Below are 12,166 nucleotides of genomic sequence, written 5' to 3'. Positions count from 1 at the left end.
GCAGCAGCCATCATGTATCTCCTGCCATCTAACATTGTCATTTTGTCTCGGTAGCATGTCTACGATCCAATAACTCACTTAAAGAACAGTAGTGGGGTACAAGGGCAGGCTGGCATAGCTGAAGATACAGTACTGACAGGTTTAATGCTCTTGAATAGATAACATGTTAAGGTGCTTCAATGTATTACAAAATATACAATGTTGCAATTTACAGATAGGCTAGAAATATCTGGGACAAAGGAGTCAGGGAAGTGTGTGTGTGTGCGTGTGCGTGTGTGTGTGTGTGTGTGTGTGTGTGTGTGTGTGTGTGTATCTCAGTGAGCGATCTCTGTGCTCATGTGTGTTCTGACTGAGTTGGTTATCAGACTGGGTCACGCTTACCTGCACTCTGTTACTGCATTCCATTGATCCTTAGGGGCATCATGTCTACAAGCACAGCGCATTGATCCTGAGGGGCATGTCTACAAGCACAGCATAATAGGAGCTGAAGTCCACTGGGTTAGGGAGCTAGCTGAGGCTGGAGAGAGAAAGACTACTTCTCACTGCCTCTCACTGCCTGACACCCTGACCTAAAAACCTCCTCCTCTCCTCCTGAGAAGCTTAGAGACCGTATTGAACCCCATGAGAGAGAGAGGGAGGGAGGGTGGGTGGGAAAAAGAGAGCGAGAAACAGGGAGACAGAGGTCAAAACAGATATCATTGAACCGGTGCTGGTGCTGATGAGTAGTACCTGCTGGAATGGGTTGGGGAGGGCCTGGCTGCAGTACAGGTAGTAATGCACTATCTCTGCAGAGAACAGGAGACACCAACAACAAGTCAGAAAGACTCAGCAATAACATCTCTTTAAGTAGAATGTGATTACAGCCAGAGGTGGGTTTAAATCATCTTGAAATTACAGCTTCATCAAAGTGACATTAACAGCATCATTTGTCTTTAACTCACCAGAACTGATTAGGTCCTTGGTCTGGTTCATGATGAACTTGTCTGGGGTCACACAGAAGTCACTGGTGCTCTGAACATAAGAAGAAAAGGCTAAACTAATGTCAAAGTAGATTTTAAAAACACATGTATGCACGCCACACACACGCGCACAAACAAAGTGTTCGTTGAATGCTAAATAACTCTTGGATTTAATAAGAATACATACAGGTTCAACTAATGAGCCTCTGTTTGTGAGTACATTGGATTTAATAAGAATACATACAGGTTCAACTAATGAGCCTCTGTTTGTGAGTACATTGTTCCATGAAGAATATTTTGTGTGTGTGTGTGTGTGTGTCCTTCATACCGGCTGCTTTGCTCCAACTATAATTATTCTTGTGAAGGAATTCATTATGCATTCATTTATTATGTGCCCCGGCCTGAAGCCGTGAAGCTGCAGCCATCTTGCAAATGTCAGTGTTTTTCCCCCCTTCAAATGGCAGCAGTCTCCCTTCATTAAAGCATCACAACAATATCCCAACAACAGCAACACACACACAGCTCATTTAACTGGGCCACACCATGCAGCATGGACACAGCATCTCACAGCTTTCTAATGAGATCGCTGCTTCCTCTTAATACAATGCAATCTCTGTCACACCGTAGTGACTACCAGTTACTGTTGGTTTATTGGTAAGCACCACACCTGTCCTTTATTATGGTCCTGGATGATTATTCTGGCAGTCACCATCCACCCACACAAGGTTAATGGTGGCTAATCCACTGTGTTGACAGTAGCAACCCTAGCAGCCTAATTGTTAATGTACATTAGTAATTATCTATCTTGCCATTGTCAGGCGTGAGAATGTTAGCTCCCAGGCACAGAGTAATAGAGTACACACTAAAAGGCTGATCCTAGATCAGCACTCCTACTCTGACACGTTACATATCCATCATCAATGCACTGTTCTAACCCAAGATATTGAAGATGAAAGGAATCTATATGACCATCTTGGACCAAACAAGAGGTGAGATTGGTGTAGAAGCAGGAAGTGGTACACCACAGAACACCCTGTGATTTGTTCCAAACATCCTGACCTCGGTTTACCTCTAAACAAACCAGGCCTGTGCTTTTAGGCCAGATACAGAGTGTGTGTGTGTGTGTGTGTGTGTGTGTGTGGGTGGACGTGTGTGTGTGTAATCAAACCCAGCATTTAAGTCTCAACTACAACTATTGACATGGAATCTTTCCGTTCTGTTGTGGCCTGCAGCTAACCCCTCTGGCTTATACACTATGCATTATTCATGATCCACAGCCCCAAGTCAAAACAGGCGGGGAACAACTTTCCATGATCCACAGCCCCAAGTCAAAACGAGGGGGGGAACAACTCTCCATGATCCACAGCCCCAAGTCAAAACGAGGGGGGGAACAACAATCCACAGCCCCAAGTCAAAACGAGGGGGACAACTTCCATGATCCACAGCCCCAAGTCAAAACAGGGGGAACAACTTTCCATGATCCACAGCCCCAAGTCAAACAACTCTCCATGATCCACAGCCCCAAGTCAAAACGGGGGAAACAACTTTCCATGATCCACAGCCCCAAGTCAAAACGTCAAAAGCCTCAAGTCAAAAACGGGGGGACAACTTTCCATGATCCACAGCCCCAAGTCAAAACGAGGGGGGAAACTCTTTCCATGATCCACAGCCCCAAGTCAAAACAGTGGGGGAACAAATTTTACATGATCCACAGCCCCAAGTCAAAACGAGGGGGGGAACAACGTTCCATGATCCACAGCCCCAAGTCAAAACGAGGGGGGGGACAACTTTCCATGATCCACAGCCCCAAGTCAAAACGAGGGGGAACAACTTTCCATGATCCACAGCCCCAAGTCAAAACAGGGGGGTAACAACTTTCCATGATCCACAGCCCCAAGTCAAAACGAGGGGGGGAACAACTTTCCATGATCCACAGCCCCAAGTCAAAACGAGGGGGGAACAACTTTCCATGATCCACAGCCCCAAGTCAAAACGAAGGGGGAACTCTTTCCATGATCCACAGCCCCAAGTCAAAACGAGGGGGAAACTCTTTCCATGATCCACAGCCCCAAGTCAAAACAGGGGGGGAACAACTTTCCATGATCCACAGCCCCAAGTCAAAACGAGGGGGAACAACTTTCCATGATCCACAGCCCCAAGTCAAAACAGGGGGGAACAACTTTCCATGATCCACAGCCCCAAGTCAAAACAGGGGGAACAACTTTCCATGATCCACAGCCCCAAGTCAAAACAGGGGGGGAACAACTTTCCATGATCCACAGCCCCAAGTCAAAACAGGGGGGGAACAACTTTCCATGATCACACAGCCCCAAGTCAAAACGAGGGGGGAAACTCTTTCCATGATCCACAGCCCCAAGTCAAAACGAGGGGGGAAACTCTTTCCATGATCCACAGCCCCAAGTCAAAACAGGGGGGACCAACTTTCCATGATCCACAGCCCCAAGTCAAAACGAGGGGGGGGACACCTTTCCATGATCCACAGCCCCAAGTCAAAACGAGGGGGAAACTCTTTCCATGATCCACAGCCCCAAGTCAAAATTGTTTGCTGTTTGGGCCCCAGGGGGGTACACACTTTCAGCATGATTTGATTTGATCCACAGCCCCAAGTCAAAACGAGGGGGAAACTTTCCATGATCCACAGCCCCAAGTCAAAATGAGGGGGACACCTTTCCATGATCCATGATCCATGATCCAGCCCCAAGTCAAAACGAGGGGGAAACAACTTTCCATGATCCACAGCCCCAAGTCAAAACGAGGGGGACCACTTTCCAGGGGATCCACAGCCCCAAGTCAAAACACCTTTCCATGATCCACAGCCCCAAGTCAAAACGAGGGGGGGAACAACTCTCCATCATCCACAGCCCCAAGTCAAAACGAGGGGGGAACAACTTTCCATCATCCACAGCCCCAAGTCAAAACGAGGGGGGGAACAACTTTCCATGATCCACAGCCCCAAGTCAAAACGAGGGGGGAAACTCTTTCCATGATCCACAGCCCCAAGTCAAAACAGGGGGAACAACTTTCCATGATCCACAGCCCCAAGTCAAAACGAGGGGGAAACTTTCCATGATCCACAGCCCCAAGTCAAACTCTTTCCATGATCCACAGCCCCAAGTCAAAACGAGGGGGAACTCTTTCCATGATCCACAGCCCCAAGTCAAAACAGGGGGAGGGGGGGGGAACAACTTTCCATGATCCACAGCCCCAAGTCAAAACGAGGGGGGGAACAACTTTCCATGATCCACAGCCCCAAGTCAAAACGGGGGGGAACAACTTTCCATGATCCACAGCCCCAAGTCAAAACGGGGGGAACAACTTTCCATGATCCACAGCCCCAAGGGGGGAACAACTTTCCATGATCCACAGCCCCAAGTCAAAACAGGGGGGGAACAACTTTCCATGATCCACAGCCCCAAGTCAAAACGAGGGGGAAACTCTTTCCATGATCCACAGCCCCAAGTCAAAACGGGGGGGACAACTTTCCATGATCCACAGCCCCAAGTCAAAACGAGGGGGAACAACTTTCCATGATCCACAGCCCCAAGTCAAAACGAGGGGGAACAACTTTCCATGATCCACAGCCCCAAGTCAAAACAACTTTCCATGAGGGGGGGGAAATCCACTCTTTCCATGATCCACAGCCCCAAGTCAAAACAGGGGGGGAACAACTTTCCATGATCCACAGCCCCAAGTCAAAACGAGGGGGGGAACAACTTTCCATGATCCACAGCCCCAAGTCAAAACAGGGGGGGAACAACTTTCCATGATCCACAGCCCCAAGTCAAAACGAGGGGGAAAAACTTTCCATGATCCACAGCCCCAAGTCAAAACAGGGGGAACAACTTTCCATGATCCACAGCCCCAAGTCAAAACAGGGGGGAACAACTTGATCCATCAAAACGATTTCCATGATCCACAGCCCCAAGTCAAAACGAGGGGGAAACTCTTTCCATGATCCACAGCCCCAAGTCAAAACAGGGGGAACAACTTTCCATGATCCACAGCCCCAAGTCAAAACGAGGGGGGAACAACTTTCTTCCACAGCCCCAAGTCAAAACATGATCCACAGCCCCAAGTCAAAACTCTTTCCATGGGGGGGGAACAACTTTCCATGATCCACAGCCCCAAGTCAAAACGAGGGGGGAACAACTTTCCATGATCCACAGCCCCAAGTCAAAACAGGGGGGAACAACTTTCCATGATCCACAGCCCCAAGTCAAAACAGGGGGGGGGCAGGCCCCAAGTCAAACTCTTTCCATGATCCACAGCCCCAAGTCAAAACAGGGGGAACAACTTTCCATGATCCACAGCCCCAAGTCAAAACGAGGGGGAAACTCTTTCCATGATCCACAGCCCCAAGTCAAAACGAGGGGGGGACACCTTTCCATGATCCACAGCCCCAAGTCAAACAGCCCCAAGTCAAAGCGGGGGGACACCTTTCCATGATCCACAGCCCCAAGTCAAAACGAGGGGGGGGACAACTTTCCATGATCCACAGCCCCAAGTCAAAACGAGGGGGGAACAACTTTCCATGATCCACAGCCCCAAGTCAAAATAGGGGGAACAACTTTCCATGATCCACAGCCCCAAGTCAAAACAGGGGAACCTCCATGATCCACAGCCCCAAGTCAAAACGGGGGAGGGGGGGAACCTCTTTCCATGATCCACAATCAAAACGAGGGGGACACCCTCCATGATCCACAGCCCCAAGTCAAAACGAGGGGGGGGGACAACAATTTTCCATGATCCACAGCCCCAAGTCAAATCAGGGGTGGCGACAATGACAACAAACGAACTGAAGAAAAAGGGAACACGACGAGCCTTAAGCATGTGGTGACTCAACAGCATCTATGCATTTGAAATACCTCTCTTCCTGTACTAAGAACACAGATTTAAATGCATTTGGATGCTCCAAGTTAGAAACAGAGATTCACATGCATTCAGATGCTCAAGGATAGAAAGATTCACAAGCATTCAGATGTTTCAAGATAAACATAGATTCACATGCATTCAGATGCTCCAAGATAGACACAGATCATTCACATGCATTCAGATGCTCCAAGATAGACACAGATCATTCACATGCATTCAGATGCTCCAAGATAGACACAGATCATTCACATGCATTCAGATGCTCCAAGATAGACACAGATCATTCACATGCATTCAGATGCTCCAAGATAGACACAGATCATTCACATGCATTCAGATGCTCCAAGATAGACACAGATCATTCACATGCATTCGGATGCTCCAGGATAGAAACATCATCATCATTCGTTTCATAATCCCTGACAGAACATCATTGACTAGTTGGTTGTATAATGATGATGACAGATCTGGTTAACTATACACAGTCAACACAAAACATGAAGAACACCTTCCTAATATTGAGTTGCAACACAAACATATCAGATGATGTAAAATAGGGTCTAATCTAAAGATGACGTAAAATAGGGTCTAATCTAAAGATGACATAAAATAGGGTCTAATCTAAAGATGACATAAAATAGGGTCTAATCTAAAGATGACGTAAAATAGGGTCTAATCTAAAGATGACGTAAAATAGGGTCTAATCTAAAGATGACGTAAAATAGGGTCTAATCTAAAGATGACATAAAATAGGGTCTAATCTAAAGATGACGTAAAATAGGGTCTAATCTAAAAATGATGTAAATTAGGGTCTAATCTAAAAATGATGTAAAATAGAGGTCTAATTTAAAAATACACGAAAACATCATTGATGTTAAAGGTTAGAAAATAACAATTTATTGTAAAGAAATTACTAAGTAATTTGACAACCCTGTTTGTAAGCTTTTAAATGATATCAAACTCAACTGTTTATCTTTTCCAGTTATAAAGACATGGATGTGTCATGATAGGGTGGTGTAGGCAAAATGGGTCAGTTTTGAGCACCTCTATCCTGAATGCTTTGGCATTCAGGTCCAAAAAGTCACTTTCTGACCACTTCTACCATGGGAAAATATGTATGGAAAGTTTAATTGAAATCAAAAAGGGGTCCAAAAAACTCGCCCTTTCTCCTTTTCCAGCAGCCTCTTTTCTGTCTCCAACTCCTTCTCCTCAGTGTTTGTCATACCGAGTTGAATCTGACTCAAGACAGACATCCAATCACATTTTTTTCAGACAGCAGTAAGGGGTAAGAAATGTTGGTTGAGAAAATACCCTCTCCATTCAATTCAAATCAAAATGTATTGGTCACATACACGTGTTTAGCAGATGTTATTGCGGGTGTAGTGAAATGATTGTGCTTCTAGTTCCGACAGTGCAGCCATATTTAACAAGTAATATCTAACAATTTCACAACATATACCTAATACACACAAATCTAGGTAAAGGAATGGAATTAAGAATATATAAATATATGGGCAAGCAATGTCAGAGCCGCAAAGACTAAGATATAGTAGAACAGTATAGAATACAGTATATACATATGAGATGAGTGTAAGATATGCATAACAAGATATGTAAAAATTATTAAAGTGACTAGTGTTCCATTTACTAAAGTGGCCAATGATTTCAAGTCTATGTATATAGGCAGCAGCCTCTCTGTGCTAGTGATGGCAATATAACAGTTTGATGGCCTTGAGATAGAAGCTGTTTTTCAGTCTCTCGGTCCCAGCTTTGATGCACCTGTACTGACTTCGCTTTCTGAATGACAGCGGGGTGAACAGGGTCGGGTGCCGTAGGTGTCCTGGAGGGCAGGTAGTTTGCCCCCGGTGATGCGTTGGGCAGACCGCACCACCCTCTGGAGAGCCCTGCGGATGTGGGAGGTGCAGTTGCTGTACCAGGCGGTGATACAGCCCGACAGGATGATCTCAATTGTGCCTCTGTAAAAGTTTGTGAGGGCTTTAGGTAAAAAGCCACATTTCTTCAGCCTTCTAAGGTTGAAGAGGCGCTGATGCACCTTCTTCACCACACTGCCTGTGTGGGTGGACCATTTCAGTTGGTCAGTAATGTGTATGCCGAGGAAGTTAAAACTTTCCACCTTCTCCACTGCTGTCCCGTCGATGTGGATAGGGGGGTGCTCCCTCTGCTGTTTCCGGAAGTCCATGATCATCTCCTTTGTTTTGTTGACGTTGAGTGAGAGGTTATTTTCCTGGCACCACACTCCCAGAGCCCTCACCTCCTCCCTGTAGGCCGTCTCGTCGTTGTTGGTAATCAAGCCTACTACTGTTGTGTCGTCTGCAAACTTGATGATTGTGTTGGAGGCATGCTTGGCCACGCACTCATGGGTGAACAGGGAGTATGGAAGGGTCTGAGCACGCACCCTTGTGGGGCCCCAGTGTTGAGGATCAGCAAAGTGGAGGTGTTGTTTCCTACCTTCACCACCTGGGGCGGCCCGTCAGGAAGTCCAGGACCCAATTGCACAGGGCGGTATTCAGACCCGGGGTCTCAAGCTTAATGATGAGTTTGGAGGGTACTATGGTGTTGAATGCCGAGCTATAGTCAACAAACAGCATTCTTACATAGGTATTCCTCTTGTCCATATGGAATAGGGCAGTGTGCAGTGTGATGCCGATTGCATCGTCTGTGGACCTATTGGGGCGGTAAGAAAATTAAGTGGGTCTAGGGTGACAGGTAAGGTGGAGGTGATATGATCCTTGACTAGTCTCTCAAAGCACTTCATGATGACAGAAGTGAGTGCTACGGGGCGATAGTCATTTAGTTCGGTTACCTTTACATTCTTGCGTACAGGAACAATGGTGGCCATCTTGAAGTATGTGGGGACAGAAGACTGGGATAGGGAGAGATTGAATATGTCCGTAAACACACCGGCCAGCTGGTCTTCACATGCTTTGAGGATGCAGCTCGTGATGCCGTCTGGGCCGGCAAGTGTTGACATGCTTAAATGTCTTACTCACGTCGGCCACGGAGAAGGAGAGCCCACAGTCCTTGGTAGCGGGCCACGTCAGTGGCACTGTGCTATCCTCAAAGTGGGCAAATAACGTGTTTAGAATGTCTGGAAGCAAGACGTTGGTGTCCGCGAAGTGGCTGGTTTTCCTTTTGTAGTCCGTGGTTGTCTGTAGACCCTGCCACATACATTTCGTGTCTGAGCCATTGAATTGAGACTCCACTTTGTCTCTATACTGATGTTTTGCCTGTTTGATTGCCTTATATATGGCTACTCTGTTTGCCATATTCCCAGTCACCTTGCCATGGTTAAATGTGGTGGTTCGCGCTTTCAGTTGTGCGCGAATGCTACCATCTATCCACAGTTTCTGGTTAGGGTAGGTTTTAACAGTCACAGTGGGTACAACATCTCTTATACACTTCCTGATAAACTCAGTCACCGCCTCAATGTATTCATCAATATTATTCTCGGAGGCTACCTGGAACATATCCCTGTGATCAAAACCATCTTGAAGTGTGGTTTCCGATGGGTCAGACCTGCGTTGAATAGTCCTTAGCACGGGTACTTTCTGTTGGAGTTTCTGCCTATAAGAAGGGAGGAGCAAAATGGAGCTATTGTTGAGTGTTTAAGCAGCACGAGTACTAGCATCGATATGCTGATAGAATTTAGGCAGCCTTTTCCTCAAATTTGCTTTGTTAAAATCTCCAGCTACAATAAATGCAGCATCATGATAATGTATATGGTTTCCAGTTTGAATAAAGTCCAGTGAAGTTCCTTGAGGGCCGCCGTGGTATCGTCTTGCGGAGGGATATACACGGCCATGACTATAACCAAAGAGAATTGTTTTGGGAGATAATACGGATGGCATTTGATTGTGAGGTATTCTAGGTTGGATGAAAAAAAGGACTTGAGTTCCTATATGATGTTTCTCTGGAAAGAAACCCTTGCCCTGAGATCGTCAACTTTATTACCCATGGACTGAACATTGTTTTGGGTCAGCCTTTGGAATCAGTTCAATTGCTCTGGATGGTGCGAACAAAGGATCCGCTTCGGGAAAGTTGTATTCCTGGTTCTAATGCTGGTAGTGCTGGTGAGTTACCACCGCTCTGATATCCAACAGTCCTTCCTGGCTGTATGTAAGAACACATAACATTTTCTGGGCTAACAATGCAAGAAATAATACATAAAAAAATGAAATACTGCAAAGTTTGCTACGAACTATAAGCGAGGCAGCCCTCCCTGTCGGTGCCATCTTGATAGTACTATGCACTTGCAATAATACTTGTCTATGTAAAAGCAATATGGCTTTATGTTAACACATTGTGAATACGTATTCAGAGCACATATAAAGCCATATCCCTAAGGATTTCTGCCGGAAAACTATTTCATGTGATTTCTCACAGAGTACAGACTCACACACACACTCTACAAGAAGACTTTCAAATTGAGAGTGAACCCTCTTGGCCCCAAAGCAATTTGTCTTAGTTGTCAGCCATGGTGAGAATTGATTAGCACAGTAACAGTTGGATATGGTCCTGAGTTGTTTCAATATGCTGCCATATTACTAAGATCAGGGCTCTCCAACCCTGTTCCTGGAGAGCTACCCCCTCCTGAAGGTTTTCAATCCAACCCTGTTCCTGGAGAACTACCCCCTCCTGAACATTTTTCACTCTAACCCTGTTCCTGGAGAGCTACCCCCTCCTGTAGGTTTTCACTCTAACCCTTTTCCTGGAGAGCTACCCCCTCCTGAACATTTTTCACTCTAACCCTGTTCCTGGAGAGCTACCCCCTCCTGTAGGTTTTCACTCTAACCCTTTTCCTGGAGAGCTACCCTCCGGTAGGTTTTCACTCTAACCCTGTTCCTGGAGAGCTATCGTCCTGTAGGTGTTCACTCTAACCCTGTTCCTGGAGAGCAAACGTCCTGTAGGTTTTCACCCCAACCCTGTTCCTGGAGAGCAAACGTCCTGTAGGTTTTCACCCCAACCCTGTTCCTGGAGAGCAAACGTCCTGTAGGTTTTCACCCCAACCCTGTTCCTGGAGAGCAAACGTCCTGTAGGTTTTCACCCCAAACCTGTTCCTGGAGAGCAAACGTCCTGTAGGTTTTCACCCCAACCCTGTTCCTGGAGAGCAAACGTCCTGTAGGTTTTCACTTTAACCCCATTTGTAACTGACCTGGTTCAGTTTATCAACCAGCACATTTTTAGAATCAGGTGCTCTAGATTAGGGTTGGAGAGGGTAGCTCTGGATGGCAGGATCCGGCTGTATGTTTGACACCCCTGGGGTATAGGGTTCCATTTGGAACACAGGCCTCAGAGTCAAATTCACTCACCACAGCAGAGGCCAGGTCAGCTCCCAGAGACGCCCAGCTCAGGATCAATGTCAGCACCCCAAACACCATCATACTGCAGGGACACAGAGAGAGAACGGTATGGTATTATTACACTGTTTATAACACATTATAACACTGGCCAACAAACATTAGAACTCTTCAAATTGCTATAGTCATAGTGTAGTCATCAAGGATGTGATAATCAAAGATGATGATGTCATCATTAGTGATGGGGGAATATCTTTCACATCAAATCGCAATCAAATCATAGCATCGAAGCACAATACATATCATATCGGTCCCTTAGTATGGTGATAATATGGTATGGTGAGGTCCCTCAGTATGGTGATAATATGGTATGGTGAGATCCCTCAGTATGGTGATAATATTGTATGGTGAGGTCCCTCAGTATGGTGATAATATGGTATGGTGAGATCCCTCAGTATGGTGGTAATATTGTATGGTGAGGTCTCTCAGTATGGTGATTATATGGTATGGTGAGGTCTCTCAGTATGGTGATTATATGGTATGGTGAGGTCTCTCAGTATGGTGATTATATGGTATGGTGAGTCCCTCAGTAAGGTGATAATATTGTATGGTGAGGTCAGGGCTGTTACTCTGCCTCGCCATTTAAAAGTCCTCTCTCCAGAGACTGCAAAATCTCTGTAGTGAACAGATGTCAGGGGGCATCATCTCTGTTGTCCTCCAGTCGATAACAGCCTCTTTACGACTTCATGATGCAGGCAATGAGACATGCATCCTGCCTGCTACCTCCAAACCATCCCCCCCATGGACAGACAATAGGAAATGCATTTCTCTGCCCCTCCCGACCCCCCACTAACTCCAATCCAGCCCCTCTCCACTTATGAACTAATGCCTTCAGGAAATTACATCATCACCATGTGACCACACACTTGTAGTGCAGTGAAAACATGTGTGTTTGTGTGCGTATATATAGTGTGTGTCTAGGTACACTACCGGTCA

General features: G+C 46.2%; 1 protein-coding gene across 1 annotated transcript in view; it reads right to left on the bottom strand.

Moving 5' to 3' along the window:
- Positions 1 to 12,166, bottom strand: part of LOC115119629 (protein tweety homolog 2-like) — a 159,242-nt gene that overhangs the window by 12,284 nt on the left and 134,792 nt on the right. Inside the window, exons 7-9 of the mRNA XM_065012629.1 lie at positions 11,183 to 11,255; positions 942 to 1,011; positions 730 to 785 (exon numbers count right to left, since the gene is read on the bottom strand). Of these exons, the coding sequence (XP_064868701.1) occupies positions 730 to 785; positions 942 to 1,011; positions 11,183 to 11,255 (199 nt within the window). The remainder of the gene's footprint in view (positions 1 to 729; positions 786 to 941; positions 1,012 to 11,182; positions 11,256 to 12,166) is intronic.

This window comes from Oncorhynchus nerka, linkage group LG28, assembly GCF_034236695.1.
Source record: "Oncorhynchus nerka isolate Pitt River linkage group LG28, Oner_Uvic_2.0, whole genome shotgun sequence".
NCBI lineage: Eukaryota > Metazoa > Chordata > Actinopteri > Salmoniformes > Salmonidae > Oncorhynchus > Oncorhynchus nerka.
Note: the sequence above shows the minus strand (reverse complement) of the source record. Positions and strands in the feature narration are given on the sequence as shown.